Source organism: Cynoglossus semilaevis, chromosome 4, assembly GCF_000523025.1.
Source record: "Cynoglossus semilaevis isolate Cse_v1.0 chromosome 4, Cse_v1.0, whole genome shotgun sequence".
In the NCBI taxonomy this organism is placed as follows: domain Eukaryota; kingdom Metazoa; phylum Chordata; class Actinopteri; order Pleuronectiformes; family Cynoglossidae; genus Cynoglossus; species Cynoglossus semilaevis.
Window position 1 is genome coordinate 6416965 of NC_024310.1, and position 18450 is coordinate 6435414.

At 44.1% G+C, this 18450-nt stretch overlaps 3 protein-coding genes across 4 annotated transcripts in view; 1 reads left to right on the forward strand and 2 right to left on the reverse strand.

Moving 5' to 3' along the window:
* Positions 1–2027: 2027 nt before the first annotated feature.
* sgpp2 (sphingosine-1-phosphate phosphatase 2) lies at positions 2028–17811 on the reverse strand. Its single transcript, XM_008308792.3, has 5 exons — positions 17302–17811; positions 16288–16449; positions 9018–9197; positions 3549–3638; positions 2028–3009 (listed from the first exon to the last, which is right to left on the reverse strand). The coding sequence occupies exons 1-5, from the start codon at positions 17530–17532 to the stop codon at positions 2464–2466; spliced, it is 1209 nt and encodes a 402-aa protein (XP_008307014.1). The 5' UTR covers positions 17533–17811; the 3' UTR covers positions 2028–2463.
* Positions 6746–7778, reverse strand: LOC103377828 (pleckstrin homology domain-containing family A member 5-like). The gene is made up of 3 exons (XM_025055303.1): positions 7673–7778; positions 7168–7224; positions 6746–7077 (listed from the first exon to the last, which is right to left on the reverse strand). Exons 1-3 carry the CDS (start codon positions 7724–7726, stop codon positions 6949–6951), a joined length of 240 nt encoding a protein of 79 aa, XP_024911071.1. The 5' UTR covers positions 7727–7778; the 3' UTR covers positions 6746–6948.
* Positions 17377–18450, forward strand: part of pax3b (paired box 3b) — a 63146-nt gene continuing 62072 nt past the window's right edge. For both annotated transcript variants that reach the window (XM_017031989.2, XM_017031988.2), the window contains exon 1: positions 17377–17511. The gene's annotated coding sequence lies outside the window, so the exon portion shown is untranslated. The remainder of the gene's footprint in view (positions 17512–18450) is intronic.

Here is an 18450-nt window from a genome sequence, read left to right on the forward strand (position 1 = left end):
CAAGCTGGTACCAGTGGGCTACGGTATCAAAAAGCTGCAGATAGGATGCGTGGTGGAGGATGACAAAGTGGGAACAGACCTCCTGGAGGAAGCCATCACCGCCTTCGAGGACTTTGTCCAGTCTGTGGATGTGGCAGCCTTCAACAAGATCTAAACCAGACAGAACAAATCCTCTCAGTGGTAACAGTAGTCATGTTCTGTGGTGATGTCTGAAACACACTGTCCAGCAGATAGGCCTAGGGTCCAGTGACCAGAGGTTATTGATCGTTTGACATAGTTGCCTTTGAAAATCAAATTAAATCCTTTTCATGTTTTGATGTCTGCTTCATGTCTTTTTCATTAAAGTAAAAAGTGGAGTCCAAAAATATCCAGCCTCTGTGGGAGGTCAACTGTGGGAGTTTGGTGTGAAACCTTCAGGATGTGTCTTAACTTTTCTCTTCCTTCTACGTCTAGGCTTGAACTGGAAGTCTCTATGCTGGAAAACTTTGCACAAACCAAAATCTTATAGTAGAAAATTCCAATTGTATGTGCATTTGTTAACACACCAGTTTCTCCCGCTTAATCTTTTGCAGGGCTGAAGGAGGCGCTGTTGCGAATCCCAGCATTTGTCTGGTGATGCTGGAGTTACAACCTGGACAGTTCACCGTATATGAGACAAACAACCATTCACTCTCACGCTGATAATGACGGTCAGTTTATAGTTGAAGTTTAAGTTGAGTCAACCTTATCCCCAGTTCGATTAGGAGATCAAATACTACGAGTATTTGATCTCCTAGTTGGGATCAAATACTTAATTGATTCCAAGGGAGGAATTTGTAAGTTTATCTTAAAGCAGAAACTGCACTTTTAGAAATATATATAGTGATATGTATTACTCTTTATATATATATGTGTATATATATGTACTCCATGTATATACTGTATACATACATTTTTTAAAAATATATTGAATATAGTATATATATTTTAAATTACAAAAATATGTTAACATGATCATCAACATTAATTTTATTGGATTGTGGTAGGAAAAAAAATGTACTAATCAACATGTTGGTTCATCTAAGCAGGATAATCACAACAACTGAGTGTTAAACTTCAGTCTGCACACAGCTTTTCTCTATAGAATGCTGTGTCAGACTTGTTAAGTGACATTTCTCAGTATTAGTGCAAATATCCCTCAGTTTCCTGTTAGGACACCTAACTCCTGACAGACCAGGGCTGTGACCCCAGTTCTACGTACGTACTGTCAAAGGCAGGCGCTCACAGCCGGTAATTTACATTTTAAAAGAGCTGTGCAAACAATAAAGTTTAAAAGATACTTAGATATTCCTCTCACTCCTACTGCCACCAACAAAGGCTGATTCTGTGATTCCTGCTCAGCCAGTCCTGACCAACAGTGATCTGGCCAGTCCGCGGGAACAGATGGTCTGTTCTAAGCTTGAGGGGACACTCACCCCAAGCTTGGATGGATGTTTTCTCCTGCACGATTATGTTCAGAAATACGTGAGTTGTCACGCAAACCTTGACTTAACAAATCCATTAGAGAGAACTGAGCCATAAAGAAGGAAAAGGATTTATTTGGTCTCATTAACGGGTCGGTCACAAAAACAAACGTAAATCATTCCCAGTGAGGACATTCAGTGCTGAGTAACAAGGATTACCTTGTCTACCATTAAAGGGACAGTTACAGATGTTTAAATGTAGTTTTCAGTCTGAGAGACTGATGTGTGTGGCTAGCACATTAGCACATTTCTATTGGTTTCAATAAGTCATTTTGTGAAATTTCTGTTCTTCATTAATATTACAGTAACATTAACCTTTAAAATTAAGTGACATTTGACAGGCAGCTCTTTTGTCCTCTTGGCAGGTTAATTCCTTTTCCCCTGAAATTCTGTGTAATGCATTTTGAAACCTATTTCTTTACTTCACCTAAATCAGGTGGTTTTTTTTAATCTACTTTAGTCTGCATGATATTATTTTTTTTGAAAATCAATCACTTTTACAATTACAATGTAATAGCAATAGAATTGGAAAATCAATCACTTTTACAATTACACAATTACAATGTAATAGCAATAGAATTTATAGTGCGTAACTACAATTTTATATGTAATAATTGTATGTTGCACTTTATCCTGTTTTGTTGAGGACGTGCCCTCCCCTCAAACCTCACACGCTGCTGAATTTACTCTGATTTCACAATTTGGGATTGTTGTAAAACCTGATCATATAAATGTAACACAGCTCAAGCTTAATAAATATATATATATGTAGTACAGTAATATAAGCTATTGGCGACGCCCCAGATACTCGTCCTAACATGTTTTAGTTATTAAATTTGTGCAGCGCAGGAAGTTCACGCTGCGTAAGTACCACATAGAACCACTCTTGAAAAAAAAACCACGTACTGAAATAAATATGAGGTACATTTTGTTGTTTGGAGTTGGGCTCGTCGTGTTCAGGTCATAGCAGGCCTAATGACATGAAGAGTCTGTTAACCAGTATAGAATTTACGAGTCCGATCGACGTGTACGTAGCAAACTTCTGTGGCACTTCGATTTCTTTCCTCCTCCTGACGTGCTTGTCTCTTTTCGACACCCCGTACCATGAATATAACACACGCAGACTGAGGGTTTTTATTATCTGCCGAGTTGCCACTAACGCAGCGACCCCTAAGAGAAATCGGACCGCGGCTATAACTAGAACTTTAGCTGTGAGAGTAGGTAGAGGAACAGGTAACGGCCCCTGGGGCTCGAAGGTCTGCCCCAGCTGCTCATTCACCCAGTAGCCGACAGAGCATCCAGCCCCCACTGCTAGAATGGTGGTGGTGTCCCCCCGGGTGGTGCTGTAGTGGTCCAGCTCTGGGTAGATGTAGATGAGGAAGATCGGCAAAACCAAGGAAATAACGGGGGAGATGTGACTGGTCAGCTGCAAACTGTCAAAGGTTTCCCAGTATGGATATGTCAGGAACACCAGTAGAACAGAGATCAGAGCGCCGCAGATCACATCCTGAAGGAAGAGTAACATGACAATGACAATATTATATATTGTATTATATTCTCATGGCTGTTTGTTAATTTAATCTAATTGTTTAACGTCCAATTTCATTATTTTAAGTGTTTCAAAACTGTCATTTGGATTCACCAAACACTGATGAAGCAGCTAGCACATTAGCAAGAGCTTACGACACTATTAGTCCCTTGTGGACTTTTTAGTAGGAAGGTAAGTGGTTAACTTTTTTTTTTTTTCTTCAAAAACACACCATCCAATGTAAACATGACACAGTGATAATTTAAGCTGTTTTTTTTTTTTTTTTTTTCCGTCCAATGTAAACATGTCACAGTGATAATTTAAGCTGTTTGTTTTTTTGTTTTTTTTGTTACAGGAGAATTTCATTCAGCGGCTGAACAAAGAGGCTAGTGTTTTGTTTTTGCTGCAGCCATGTTTTTATCCATGGACTGTGCGTCATTATCAGTCAGACACTTAACCAGACATAGATTTCATGTTGTGTTTTATGCTGTGGTGTTTTTGTTTCTTTGTACTCTCACCAAAACTGAGTGCATGCCAGTGTAGAGACGGCTCAGACAAACCAAGGACGACAGCGTCACGGCGATCAGCACACCCACCTCGAACTGGAACTGGGTGAGAGAAACACACACAGAGTGATGATTGACAGTAAAGGTCATTGTAAGGAAAGCTAACACACAGTGACACGCACCACCTGCTGATGGAGCAGATAAATGATATAATCTCTGCTGTCATGTGTCACATGTATCTGAAATTCCTTACGATCCTCAGTGTAGAGCAGAACTGTGGCTGTCTGTTGTCATCTCTGACTTTTAATAACCTTTTTTTTTTTTTATCAAATTCTTTCTATCGCAGAGGGGAATCAAGGTGACAGGAAGTGAGGAAACTCACAGAGAGCTAAAGGTACTGCATTTTGTACTGTGTAATGATGCTTCTTCAGGAAGATGCTGGATGTAGAACAGAAACCAACATTTTTATTCTTTAGGTCAAATTCTCCAAAAGTGATTTTATTCTTTGTCCTCAGAACTTTAAAAACGTACATCATCAGAACTGTAATTCATGTCTGGCAGCATCTTGATGTGACGGCTACTGTAGATAGGACTGCGATGGTTCATCACTCAATAATAATCTGGCAATAAATAATTTACATTTTTAATAGGATGTCGTTTTTCTAATGCACACGTGTAGATAATGTACCATAAAAATCTACCACAGAGGGCTAATGAACGCTGGAGTACACAGTGAAATCTTCATTAAAGAGCCTCACTGACACAGAGCCACGTCAGTGAGGCTGAGATGAATGATAACTGGAAATAAAATTAATTTTGCTGCAATTATAAATCAGTAATACTTGTCTGTTTTTTAGGGTGAGACCTACACGGGGGACAGTATTTCATCCATCGAGATACAACAGGTGAGTACACTGTGACTGTGATCAAAGTGTGCATTCATCCATCCATTCATAATGTGTTGAATTAATGTGAATGTGTGTTTGAAGATGTCCAAGTGTGTGGGAAAAAAAAGTATAAAAAAATGTCCAATCAATCACAATTGGCCAATCAATCCTCTGTAGTGGATGCAGATCCCCAGTTAAATGTTACTGTGACTGAAGAGTCCAATGTATTGTGTTTTTTTTATTATTATTGTTATTATATGTTTTTTATTTAATATTTTATTGGCTCACGGTGTTGTGGAAGTTGGCTGTTTAGAAGTTGACAGAGATTTGAACAGAGGTTGTGGGAGAACGCTGGGGCCACAGGGACAGAAGGGGTCAGGCTTAGTTTGAGTTGGAGTGAGACAAAAGGCCAGAGTGGTAAAATATTTGTCTTACCACATACAGGTCAAGGAAGTAGTCAGATCTGGTTGTAGTTACCAGAGATATGGCCCATATTGTGATTATATGATAATAAAAATAAAAGTGTTCCCTTTTTTACCCAAAAATATGGGAAACTATTAGTTCTAACTTTTGGCCAAATAAAAGTGTTCCCTTTTTTACCCAATATTTTACTTGACATGCAGTCAATGACTTATGATTTAATCATTTAAGTTTAATACAAATTAAAAAAACAATTAAATGTAGCCTTAAACATCACTGACTAAGACCCAGATGATTTAATCATTTAAGTTTAATAAAAAACAAATTAAATGCAGCCTTAAACATCACTGACTAAGACCCATAGAAAAAAAAAAATTCCACTTTTCTTCCGTCCCATTCACCTCAGATTCTTCACATTCCTCAGTAAAGGACAGAGAGTCTTGTCATCCCATTCATTTTTCACCCCAGACATGTAACTCCTCTTTCCGCCACTGGGTCTCTACCATCAGTTGGACGTACTGCCTCCCTTCAAGCCCCCCTGCCCCTCTTTCTTCCTCCACTGTCTCATCCTCTCTTTCCTGCCTCCTTTACCTATGGCGGCAGGTTTTGTTCCTCCTCCTCCTCCTCCTCCTCCTCCTCCTCTGCTCCATTTCAATAACAGTGAGAAGAGAGGCCTTGTGCATCAATTCACCTCCTCCACCCTCCCCTCTCCCCCTTCCTCCCCCTTTTCCTCTGTCTTTTCCTGTCCTTTGCAGCTGGAAGCCTATTCACTGGTAGTTCATGAAGAGAGTTTTCTTTTTTATTTATGAATGGCCACAAAGGGTGCCAGAGACAGGAGGGATAGTGGGGAGGACAGGAGGGAGGGGTAGCCACACTGTGATTGACTGTCACGACCTCTGACCTACACTGGGAATGGGGACTCAGTTGCCCTGAGGCCTAGTGGCCATTCAGGAGCCTCTGTCTCACAGTCTGCTCCTCGTTTACAGCTCTGCGTGTTCTTTTCAAACACAGGAATTCTCAAAGAATTCCAGGCCAGGGTTTAGAGCCTGGCTGTACACGGGTCGATACAGGGTTCCTCAGAGGAGCTCTCTGACCTTGAGAGCGACACTTAAATCAGAACTGAAGGAACCCGACGGAGGTCTACTGGAGCTGAACACAAATCAGAGTGACAGCAGTGGAGACTGCAGAGTGCCAACACTCACTAAGACTCATCATTAAAACACCAGGCCTGATTAAGACAGCCTTTGATGGAGCCACTCAGGGTTTTATTGACTGAGCCCCGGAAAGATAAAGAGGGCGCGGCAGTGACATGGAGTGACAGTCATTGACTCGGTTGAGTCCATCACCAGACCATAACAGCACTTCCACGGGTTTGGCTGAGGGTGACTGATGGTGACTGCCGGCCCCGCCCCTCCCTGCCCATTGTCCAACAGCTCAGTTGGGACTGAGTGATGGATGGCTTGGCCACGCCTCTTAGTCTCTACAGCCACTGTTGCGTGAGCGGCTGTCCACAGCCTGAGATTTCCTCAGATGTCGCCTCATTTAACTTCTACGTCAGAGAATCTTTTCTTTAAGAGTGACTGAACTTAACACCTACACACGCCTTGATGCTGCTAAAAAGATATAAAGTTGGAATTAGCTGTGATAAGAGTCACACTCATCCCTGGTCGTTATCATTTCTATTGTGAAGCTACTGTGAAGAAATTCAGGGTAAAACCAACCCGGGGTGACAAAACTAGGGATGTCCGATATTATATTATTGCCGATATTGTCCAAACACCTAAATTCCGATTCCGATATCAACCGATACTGATATAGGCCTGGTAATATTTATTTATTTATCTGTACAAACATGTACCACTGTATGAGTACGAGCTTAATTAAATGAGCTGCAATGCTGCCATCTAGTGACTTTCACCAAAAATATGTTGGGCACATTTTGGCGAAACCCTGGCATTGCGTAACTGGGTTTTTATTATCAGAGGAAAAAACGATAACAATTCTTACAGATATTAAATTATATGTTAATATCGGGCCAATAATATCGGTCGGCCAATATCTTCGGACATCCCTAATTTAAACACCAACTTTACAAAAAACCACAACTACGGTGTCATGTGATGACAGAGGCAGACAGAGAGACACTGCTCTACCTTCTCTCTGTGAAGCTGCTGCATTTTCTCTTCCTGCGTCCTCACAGCCTTGTCCTGTTCACACAGTCTGCTTAGCTTGGTCTGACACGTACACACACACAAACACACATACACACTCCTGAATATTGGCCAGTACAAATGTGTCAGAGAGTGTGTCTGACAGTTTCTTACGTCTACATCGGCCTCGTCCGCGTGATGGACGTTGTCTTTGCAGTAGTCTGTGCCGACCTGTGAGCAAGCAGAGTCAAAAAAGGAATCAAGGGAGGGTCTATAAATATGTATATGTGTGTGTTTCACTGACAGGTGCGAATAAAACGAAGATGCTAAAATGATCAAGCGGCACAATACATGCATTTCAAGCTTTCTTTTTCCTACAGCTATTGCATGTGGTGTGAACGCAGCATCAGTCTAGTGCTGATAGAGCCTACGTTATGTTGAGGGTATATAACATGCAATGAAATTTTATTCTTTTGTACTCACTAATTCAAGGGTCAGATAGATACAGATATCGCATTAATTAATTAACTGCGTTTTGTAACGATCAACGTATACCTAACTGATACGAACTTCTTATCGAAGTGGACCCTTTAATCAGTAGCTGTAAAAATATGAATGTATGGGGCAAAGTCAACAATAGTCCAATCAGTCTCAAGGCGGAGCCTCTTAAAGACCTTACCTGCTGGTAGAGCTGTGGTCTTGGTGCTGAGTTCTCGATCATAGTATGAATCATGAAGATTAAAGGCTCGTTCTCCTTCGTCTAGCGCGGCGACATGGAAAAAAAGGAATATAATCCTGCTGTTATGGGAGTTGCTCACCATGTGCATGTATCATGTACAATCACAATATTAATCTGGAAGATTCTGCAATACATCGTTATTTGGACCAGTGGCTTTCAAAGTGGGGGCAGAAAAATTTAAAATATAAACTGCTTTCGTTGTTGGATACCCGAGTTTCCAAGAAAAAGGCATTCTCACCACTGCTACTGTGAAGAAATTCAGGGTAAAAAAAACCCGGGGTGACAAAACTAGGGATGTCCGATATTATATTATATATATTATATTATTAAACCCGATAACGCCATGTCTGGGTTTGGCTTAGCTGATGTGACCTGAAAATAGTTTAAGTGAAAATGAAACTATTTTGTGTCCTCTGTCTTTAACACAAACGGCTGCTTGTATTGGTTATCGGTGGATATCGGAATCGGAAATGAAGTGTTTGGACAACACTGGTATATCGGATATCGTCAGAAGGTTAATATCGTATCTCTAGACAAAACTATAACAAAAAAAAACAAGCTCATTCACAGTAAAAACTAGTTAAAAAGTAGCAAAAGCAACAAAACATCCCCAAAAATTGAAATAACGACAGATGCGGATTCAACATTAACATCTGTTTCCGATTGGTCCAATCACATGCTGCCAGCGTTAAGTACAACTGCTAACACCTGGCAAAATAAAAGTCAAATAAAAAGTAAAACTGTGTTCTGGCCGTGTCTGCACATCAGACGAGCTCTGGCTTCACCTGTGCTCCATTTAAACGCTCGCTGACGCCAGTCACGTCTGTCTGAGATAACAAAAGAATTCATTTAACGTGTCCGTCTGTGCAGATGTTTCCAATGTCAGTGTGTCTGCGTGAAAGGCTGCAGGGCTGCGAGCTAGTAGAAAACCAAGAACGGTTTGAACCACCAGTCTCTCCGCAGCGGTAGTCCGCACAGTGATTTGGCAGAGTTTTTACACCAGTTCTAACTGAGTGCCAGGAAATACCGGCAGTTAGCCCCCGAGTGGCTGAATATCTGAACAGATTATCACTGTAGTAAAACAAAGGCGGTGAGCACAACCAGTTCCAAATGCAGGGGAGTTGTGATCATAAGGGTGAGGGACTACGTGGTGTGGAACCCTGAGCCTTCTGGTTGCAGGTACCACTACCATGGACAGTTTGTGGCTAATGTTGACATTTCTCCTCCGATCACTTCCTAACACATGTTTCTGTGCTGTGTCTGTCGCAGCGTCACCAACGCTCACCTGTATCCTTGATGGCGCACTGAGTAAAAAACTGAAGAAGATGGCAGTGGAGGCCATAGCATGTGTGGAGGGAAGGCCGTACTCTGCATCAACGCGCGTCTCCAGTTTGACCACAGGGGGCGACAGAGGACGAGGTAGCTTAAGCACATCCTTCATCACCTGGCCGATGTACATCACCATCTGAAAGAGATGAAAGAGTAAAAGAGCATGTGTTAGAAATGTTAGAAAATATACTGTATGTAATTTTAAAAAATAATATTTTTTTTAATTTATTTTTAAGGAATGTGTTTTTGGGCCTAGATGCAAAGTAATGATAATGGTGCCAGGCCTCAGTGCAGACCAACATGCTATCATCGTCATCTATCAATAAAAAAAACTAGCGCTAGATAAAAGATAAACAAGTCAAAGTCTGGACCAGCAGCTTCTGTGTCACTTTGACTTTAAAAATACCATCTTGTTCCAAACCTCAGTCTGTCAGTTGAAAAAGCTGCGTAGAGCATTAGCATGAAGCATAATGTTTGGATAGACATAGACAAATATAATTAGGTTAGCCTCATGATAGGTAGTTAAAAATTGTTTTTTTTCCCCTCGTGACCTCATACCAACAAAAATGGAACGAGTCCTGTAGACTTTGATTCATTCTAGTTTGAAACCAATGGGAGGGTCCTGTTTATAAGGAGAGGTATCAGACAGTGTTGTATTGTTAGTTAAGTGTATACAGTGATTCACAACAGACTCTGAAAACTGCTAGAATGAGCTGGAACCATGGGCAAGAATTGGACGCAGAAGAGGATAATAATAATAAAAAAAATAAGCAGATTAAATTAAACCCAGTTCAGGCAATGTTCTAAAAGTAAACAGTCTCGTAAATATGTAACCCCTCCTTCTGCACCCCCCCCCCAACTAAACTCAACAAAGGAACAAATGAAGAGAAGACGAGCAGATGGAGAGGCGTCCTTGAATAAAGTGCAGATGTTGCTGAGACACAGTCTATTGTAGGAACCTGAGAGTTGAAGACGACAGGATTTGCTGACACGGTGTCTTTTGTGAGGTGGTGTGAAGACATAATGATACAGTCATCACAAGGTGTGTGTGTGTTTGTGGTGTATACTGTAGGTAGTGCTGTTTGTGGGTGTGTGTGTGAGTCTTGCAAGTTTAAAAAACGAGCAGCTTCTCCTCTATCATGTGATCCCCAGCGGCCGTCGGGGGGGCAGCCTGCTCCTGCTCCACTTTATTTAAAGCTCCGTCTTGTATATTTAATGAATGGCTGTCTTTGCAAGAAACAGGGAGGCAGTGGGAAGACGTGGACGCAAGACACCAGTGTGCGTTCAAGAGCCAGAGAAGAGAGGCTGTTATTACCATCACTACTGGGACTATAATCAGAAAACTCTGCCTGTTACCATGGTAAGTAAGATATAAGAGTTCATCCACCGACCTGCTGTTACTGCAGCGACTTGTAGAGACAAAGGAACCAAGACAAAGTAACCCGCAATATATGGCATTGTCAAAAAAACCACCCAAACATTACACTCTCTCATCCTAAAACCTTTGTCTCAGCCACTACACAGAAGACTCACCTCATAAATCTGTCTGTGTCTGTGATGTTTTATCTTTTTATCTGCTGCCGTTTGACTGTTGATATATTTTTAAATACCTGCAGCAAAGTCAGCAGAGAACATTCATCAGCATCTTTAGGTTAAAGACTGAATTAACACCTGAATTAATCCAAACAGATGATGATGTCATTAAATGACAGATTTGGACTAATATTGGAGGACTTTGATGAGGGAGAATGGCTCATCTGAAAAGACCTTAGACCAAGATTAAACAACAAACATTTTTCTCTACATCGTCTGTAAATGTCGTTGTTTTTCTGTCCCCGTCTGCCACCCAAGAACATTTACCCACTTTTCTGTCCCCTGACCTCTGACTGAATGAGGAGTCAAGATCAAGGCCTGGAAAATATTAAGTAGTGAAGGAGCGTGACCTAATCTGATGTTACCTAACATAATGTAGTGTAAGTTAATGTAACGTGTCATAGTGTAATCCAGCTTAGTGTAAAGTGATGCAACATAATGGTAAAGGATCTGAGCAAAAAAAACCAAACTGAATTCAATTCAGTTCCATTCAGTTGAACTGTGACTGAAATTATAATTTATACCTATAAAAAATTATGTCCACTCCTCACTGAGATGTGAGGAAAATCCAGCGTATTAATTCATTTTATTTATTTAAGTTTGATTTGTACTCCAAACTGAAACTTCTTGTGACTCATTTCAGGGTCAAGACTGACCGTAACTCTTACCCAGAACAATCGGTACCAAGCGATCAATGAACAGAGGACGATGACCACTGCCATTGGCTCAGTGTATTTAAACAATAAGAGTCCTGCAGTGCAGTGTACACTCCATCCACTGTCTGCACACAATTATCTGCCCACTGGCTTCAATGATATGATACCCCTCCTNTACCGTCAACACAAACATCACATTCATCTGCCCCCAGTGGAGACGTTACACCAGCCGCAGATCAGTGTCTTCTTTGTACAGTTCTTCAAAGGACTGACCCAAGGACAGTCTGTCCACATGTCCAAGAGGAGAGTTGACAACCTCTCTCTCACACACACACACACACACACACACACACACACATACAGTAGTTTTCCTTTTTCATTTTCCAGTCCTTTAGTTTGATTTATGCCCCATCACTGGACAAAGGTCAACAAAGTTAATATTAAATACTAATAGTAAAATATTAGTCTTGAATTACGTACTTGATCATCCAGGAAATGAAATATGTCAGCCGTTGGATTCCTGTGTATGGTGGTTTATCTGCCTGCAACTGAGCATAGGCTAATTATCATTGTTATTGATATTCTAAACGTGTGCTCTGTTCACTGTTGAAGACAAACAGGAAAACAGTGACACATTTAAAAAAAAAATTTTGGTGGCTTTGCATTAATTACCATTTTTAACCAGATCCTACCCAGTGCTAACAAGTTGAAAGTTAGCACATTAGCAGCCGCTCTAGTAATGAATAAGTATATTTCTGTGAATAATTTCATTAATCTGTAATCCCTGTAGAACTGGGAACACTAAAGTGGTCCACATCCAGCGACTGGATACTACTAACCTGCCTTAAACTACCAGTCCTAAAGACTGAACTATTAGACCCCACAAGAATAGTGGTTTAATCATTTACTGGCCTCACACACTGAAGGGCCCAACAATGTGTGTATGTGTGTCTCCTTCTGAAAGAGGGTATTGATTAAGGACCGATCCGCTCTGGACCTTGATCTGTCAACATGTGGATCTGTGTAAATTATACCTACAGGGGGCGGGGGAGGTCACAGTTCAAAATGGGTAGTGCTGCATTAGTCATGACTATATATTTGGGAGGAAGAAGAAAGAGCCAGAAAATACTGGTGTTAGCATGTGTTGTTCTAAAAATAGATACCACCTGCATTGTTCTCCGGGGCTGCTTTTATTCCAACTCTTTCACAAGCGGTTGTTTGAGGTTCCAGCACATTCTCAGCACTAACTATATTACCATCCACCACTTAAGTTTTAATAAATTAAAAAAACAATTTCTGCCAATTCATCTGAATGAAGTGACAGTTTGGGAGCAATAAAAATAGTGGCAAAAACCAAAATAAAATGAGCACTGTGAACAATTTAAAAAATCAGGAACTGTTTGAGGCACCTTATTTATCCATTTAAAAAAGGAGATAATATCAGCAACCATTGGCGTGAACACCTTCAACAGTTGACTTGTCCATCACAGGGTCGCATAAAGAGCAAAACAACTATTTACACTCACATCCGTAGCTGTAGCTAATTTAGAAACAATTAACCTAATCTGCATGTTTTTCCTTTGTAGGCCTAGAGCACAGGACCTGGAGGACATCGATGGAAGACGACACAACCTCATGTACAGACCAGTGCCCTTATCACAGGTTAGCAGATTTCTCTTTCCATCCCTAATTATAAAACCAGTCCACACAGTTGATCTGATCACTAGAGCCTTATACACATCTTCTTGGCCCTTTAACTTGATTTTGTGAGGCATTATACTCTTAGAACTTTTGGTTGTGTCGTCAGGGTGCCATCTTTTTTTATGTTGGTTAACACAGCCAACTGAACAGAAAGTGAGCGGAGCTTTTACACCAAAAAAAAAAGTTCTCTGTGCCGTAGTTGAACAACAGAACGTGAGACCAAACAACCCTGCTATGCAATTCATGACCATATGGTTAATGAGTCATTGTTTCTCAGGCCATGAGAGGCACTGGGCAAGCAGTGACAACAGAGGACACTGGTGAAGGACAAAAGAACACACAGTCTCTCATGTGTTAGTTTCAGAGGCCGGTGATGTGTTTGGGGCTGCACTTGAATCCATGGCAGGAGACGCTGACAGGGTTTGGGTTTTTTTGCGAGTTAGACTGAGCAGTGTCCTCCATGAACCTCAGATGATTCCAGCAGGACAATGGCAGGATGCTGTTAGAAGTTTGAAACGAGGGGTGACATGGCCCCAGGGCTGAAGGAGCAAATGTTCAGAAGGGAAACGACAGAGAGAGAAAGCTCAGTCCACTGATGAGGCCAATAAAACACTCCACTGATGGATCAGGAGGAGGAGAAACCAGAGTAAAGCTGGTAATGTCTAACTAGGGGGAGGGTAATGAGCGTGTTTAGCAGGCGCGGTGGGGAGTGAGAGCATTTGTGTGTGTATTGGCATTTGTGAGTGTTTCAAAGGAGTTCACATAGGGCACAGATGCAGCCGGCATGCCAGAAGAAGGGGATCTTTTCCCCCGGGGGCCGAACACGGGGTTCAGACACAGGGCACCCACGGAACGCTCGGGGCAGAGGCACAAAGGCCACGAAAACACTGCCTGTCACACACTCGGCAGGAGCAAGGCCGTCTGTGTCTCGGCGAGTGTCAGAAGCGTCCCCTTCTGCCATTACATGTGACATCGTTGAATGTTTGTTTGACGTAATGTGCCAAACTCGGTCAGCGTGAACACTCAAAGGGGAGATCTGAGCACGGTTTCCCTGACACTGATGTCTGGCCCCAAACCATGTCACAGACCCTCAGTCTGGCCCGCTCCCATCAGTGACCCCGTACCAAACCCTCCAGCTTGAGATTATGTGGACATGGTGGTGTCACAGACAGGACACATGGGGGGGGGGGGGGGGGGGGGGGGGGGGGGGGGGGGGGGGGGGGGGGGGGGGGGGGGGGGGGGGGGGGGGGGGGGGGGGGGGGGGGGGGGGGGGGGGGGGGGGGGGGGGGGGGGGGGGGGGGGGGGGGGGGGGGGGGGGGGGGGGGGGGGGGGGGGGGGGGGGGGGGGGGGGGGGGGGGGGGGGGGGGGGGGGGGGGGGGGGGGGGGGGGGGGGGGGGGGGGGGGGGGGGGGGGGGGGGGGGGGGGGGGGGGGGGGGGGGGGGGGGGGGGGGGGGGGGGGGGGGGGGGGGGGGGGGGGGGGGGGGGGGGGGGGGGGGGGGGGGGGGGGGGGGGGGGGGGGGGGGGGGGGGGGGGGGGGGGGGGGGGGGGGGGGGGGGGGGGGGGGGGGGGGGGGGGGGGGGGGGGGGGGGGGGGGGGGGGGGGGGGGGGGGGGGGGGGGGGGGGGGGGGGGGGGGGGGGGGGGGGGGGGGGGGGGGGGGGGGGGGGGGGGGGGGGGGGGGGGGGGGGGGGGGGGGGGGGGGGGGGGGGGGGGGGGGGGGGGGGGGGGGGGGGGGGGGGGGGGGGGGGGGGGGGGGGGGGGGGGGGGGGGGGGGGGGGGGGGGGGGGGGGGGGGGGGGGGGGGGGGGGGGGGGGGGGGGGGGGGGGGGGGGGGGGGGGGGGGGGGGGGGGGGGGGGGGGGGGGGGGGGGGGGGGGGGGGGGGGGGGGGGGGGGGGGGGGGGGGGGGGGGGGGGGGGGGGGGGGGGGGGGGGGGGGGGGGGGGGGGGGGGGGGGGGGGGGGGGGGGGGGGGGGGGGGGGGGGGGGGGGGGGGGGGGGGGGGGGGGGGGGGGGGGGGGGGGGGGGGGGGGGGGGGGGGGGGGGGGGGGGGGTGATGAAAGGGAGGCTAAAAGAGGAGTAGATGGTAGCAGAAAGAGAGGAGGTATTGTCAATGACAGACGATCAGAATAGAGTGGTGTTAATATAGAAGAGGCCACTCCAGAGCGTCCATCTTTTTATCACGGACAGTCACATGACAGCTGTGACGCCTGAGTTATATTTATGTGTATATTTGAAACATTAGCTGAGACAAAAGACCTATTCAGTCACGTAAAATGTTTAGCACTATACTAGCCTCGACATTAACGTGTCCTGCGCTAAGGTGCATCTTGATTTGTTTTTTTAATTTAGTTGCATTAGATTTGGAAAAAAGCTAATGTAACTACAACGTTTTAACATTTTATTCATCGTTTATTTACTAAAAGCACAAGCTTTTTTATTAGTTACTCGTACTTTACTAGTACAGAATTGCCTGTTTCTGTAGCATTGGAGCGTATGAAATGAAATGGGTCAGCACATGACTTTGATTGGATGAACAGCTGCCAGATGAACAAGAGTTTCTTAGGAATCATAGAGCAGTGGGTCGGCACATCTGAACGATGGCTGGATTTAATGTTTTTTTTTGTTTAAAACACACCAGAGTATTTTTACGCTTCAGTCCTGTGATCATATTAGAAGTGATGGCCACAGACACGCTGCAGCCTGTTGTGTGGTGTCAGTTAAAAACAGACACCCAGCTGATGTGATAGAGTCACAGAGAATGTTCTGTGAAGGGACCACAGAGCAGATTAGAACTGGGCCTGAGAGGAGTTTCCAAGCTCTGGCTCCCTCAGAGCTTCACCATCAAATGTTTTATTTATGAGAGAAAAAAAAACACCTGTTTTTTTACCTGTGAATTACGCAGTCAATATCCTTCTCATTAATTGTTGTTGTGTCATTTCTGATTCAGCAATAACCACCATTCTGACGGTGATCAATCTGAAATACATTTATATTTAATACAGTGGTAAAGGTCAGAAATCTCTTCGTCTGGAGGCCTGAGTAGCTGACAGTCGCTTCCCTGCATTCTGCTGTTTTACGCTCAAATATTAGGCCGTGACAGTAATGGATGGAAAACAAGAAAGTTGAGGCTTTGCTGCAGTACTTCTGACCACTCTGTCTCGCTCTTTGTTTGTATCAAAATGTGATGCCTCAGCACTTTAGTCTGGTCCTTGTCCCCACCGTACAGTCTACTGCATACAGTATGTCTACTTTGTGTAAAAAGGAACTCTCTGCCACTCACAGCCCAGATGTTGACGAGGCGTCGACACAGAAATGGGTCCAGGTTCCAGTGAATGCAGGGAAGAAAAGTGATGTAGAAGATTTCATGACCCAGGCCTGAAGAGAACAGGAAGAGGAAGTGCAGCAGCCAGTTCCTCACCTCGTACTGAGGCCTGCTGTTGACCTGCAGACAGTTCAGGCCTTGTTAATAACAAAATGACATGAGCCTTAGCATTTAGCATACAGAATCAAATCTGATTCAGACACTCAGGCAGTTCAAACTTCAAACGCTGTGGAATTCCCTGCAAAGACCACATGGTACTAACGGACCTTACCTTGTTAAATAACAATAAGATTTAACCCCTTTTGCGGACCAGTTTTGGCCCACAGGCGTTATGTTTGACATCCCTGGTTTAGCAAATATAATTTAATCATGCAAAGAATAATCTGCAGTTTTAATTGGCACAGTTGCACCTGATAAGTCAATCAGTTGAGTCTGGTAATATACACATAATGTTAAAATATTTTCAAATAAAAAAAAACACATTTTGGTGACACAATTAATACAGAAATTTTCAAATAAAAAAAATTACATTTTGGTGACACAATTAATACAGAAAAAATGTATTTTCAGACAGATTCATCTGAACCAGGGAACATTATGCAGCAACTGTTCAGTGGAGCTGTACACCCCCACCAATAATGTGGCAAAAATAAAAAAATATTTTTAAACACTATCTTTAAAGTCAATAACACCAGACACATGAATGTAAACATCTCACACTGGTCTGGGGATGTGGAGGAGGAAAGTGTCAGACCTGGACAGACTAGAAAAGCCAGTCAGGTTTGAAGTGCAGGAAACTAAGGAAAACTAATCGAAAGTTTGTTTCAGTGAAGTGTCGATGTCCATTTGTATTGTTACATTTAAACGTCAGTTCACGATCACGTGATCATTAAAACACTTCCCTGCCGTGGCTGTTGAGCAGATGATCCAGTTTTGTTTGTTTGCAATAGAAAGGAAAAAAGAACCACTTACAGGAGTGCCACCGCCATTCTCTTTGTACTGATTGTTGTTGTGTTTGTTGTCCTGGATGTTGTGCCTGTCTTCCAGCTGCTTCACTCCACGTGGGCCCGCGTGACCGTTGGCAGTTGGAGAGCACGACCTGGCGCAGCTGTGATGCTCGGCTTCCAGCAGATACAGTCCGCACCGTCTCTGGAACCGAACCACCAGCTCCGAACCGTGGAGGTAAGTTAAAAGCTTCGGCATGTCCGCGAGAGGTCAGTTGTTGATGGACGGTGAAACTGCTAACTGACAGTCACAGACAGACACGCACACAAACACAAAGGCAGGGGAGAGTGTGGAAAGAGGGCGCGGTGCGCAGCTGCGCACAGGTGCGGCTGCTGTGCGCACCTCCACAGGTACGCGCAAGGGCGGGGCGGGAGTACGGTTAAATTTGACCTTTATTCTGGGCTTATGGGAAAGATTTTATTGCGCGGTTGTAGTGACGTCTTTAACGGAAGAGAATTTCCAGTCACATGGAATATTTATGACTTTGATACCAGACTTGAGGTCAACATTCTTTAATTGAAGCACATTATTTTTGTAAATGTCCAAAATCTTGTTATTTTGTACTTTGAAATGATGAGGACCAAATGTTGATAACATTTAAAAGTTGAAATGGAAACATACACCAAAAATATCTTAAGAATAGTAACCAGAAGTTTCCCAAAGTCATACTGTTTGTGAATTGTTTATATATATATATATATATATATATATATATATATATATATATATTCTCATTTTCATGAAGATAACAATGGCTTCAAACCTTATATTAAACGCTACACTGAGGGTATCATTACCGTCATTGCTCTCTCTGTATGTTGACTTGTTTGGTCGAACCATGGATGGTTGGATGGATTACCATTTTTATTGGTAGAGAGTCTTTTTCTATAGGAAATCATTCATATTGATTTGTACAAATAGAAAAAAGAAATTTGAGAAATGCACCCAATCCTTCAGGTTTGTAAATGAAGATAGTTATGACTTTTACTTTCATGAGCTGTGGTTGATAAGTGAAAAGCTTCAGCAGGTCAGGATAAAACTCTCAACAATTGTCCAGGTTGTTTTTATTGGAAGTTCATTAATAAGGTACAAGACATTTATACATTTAATTTGAAA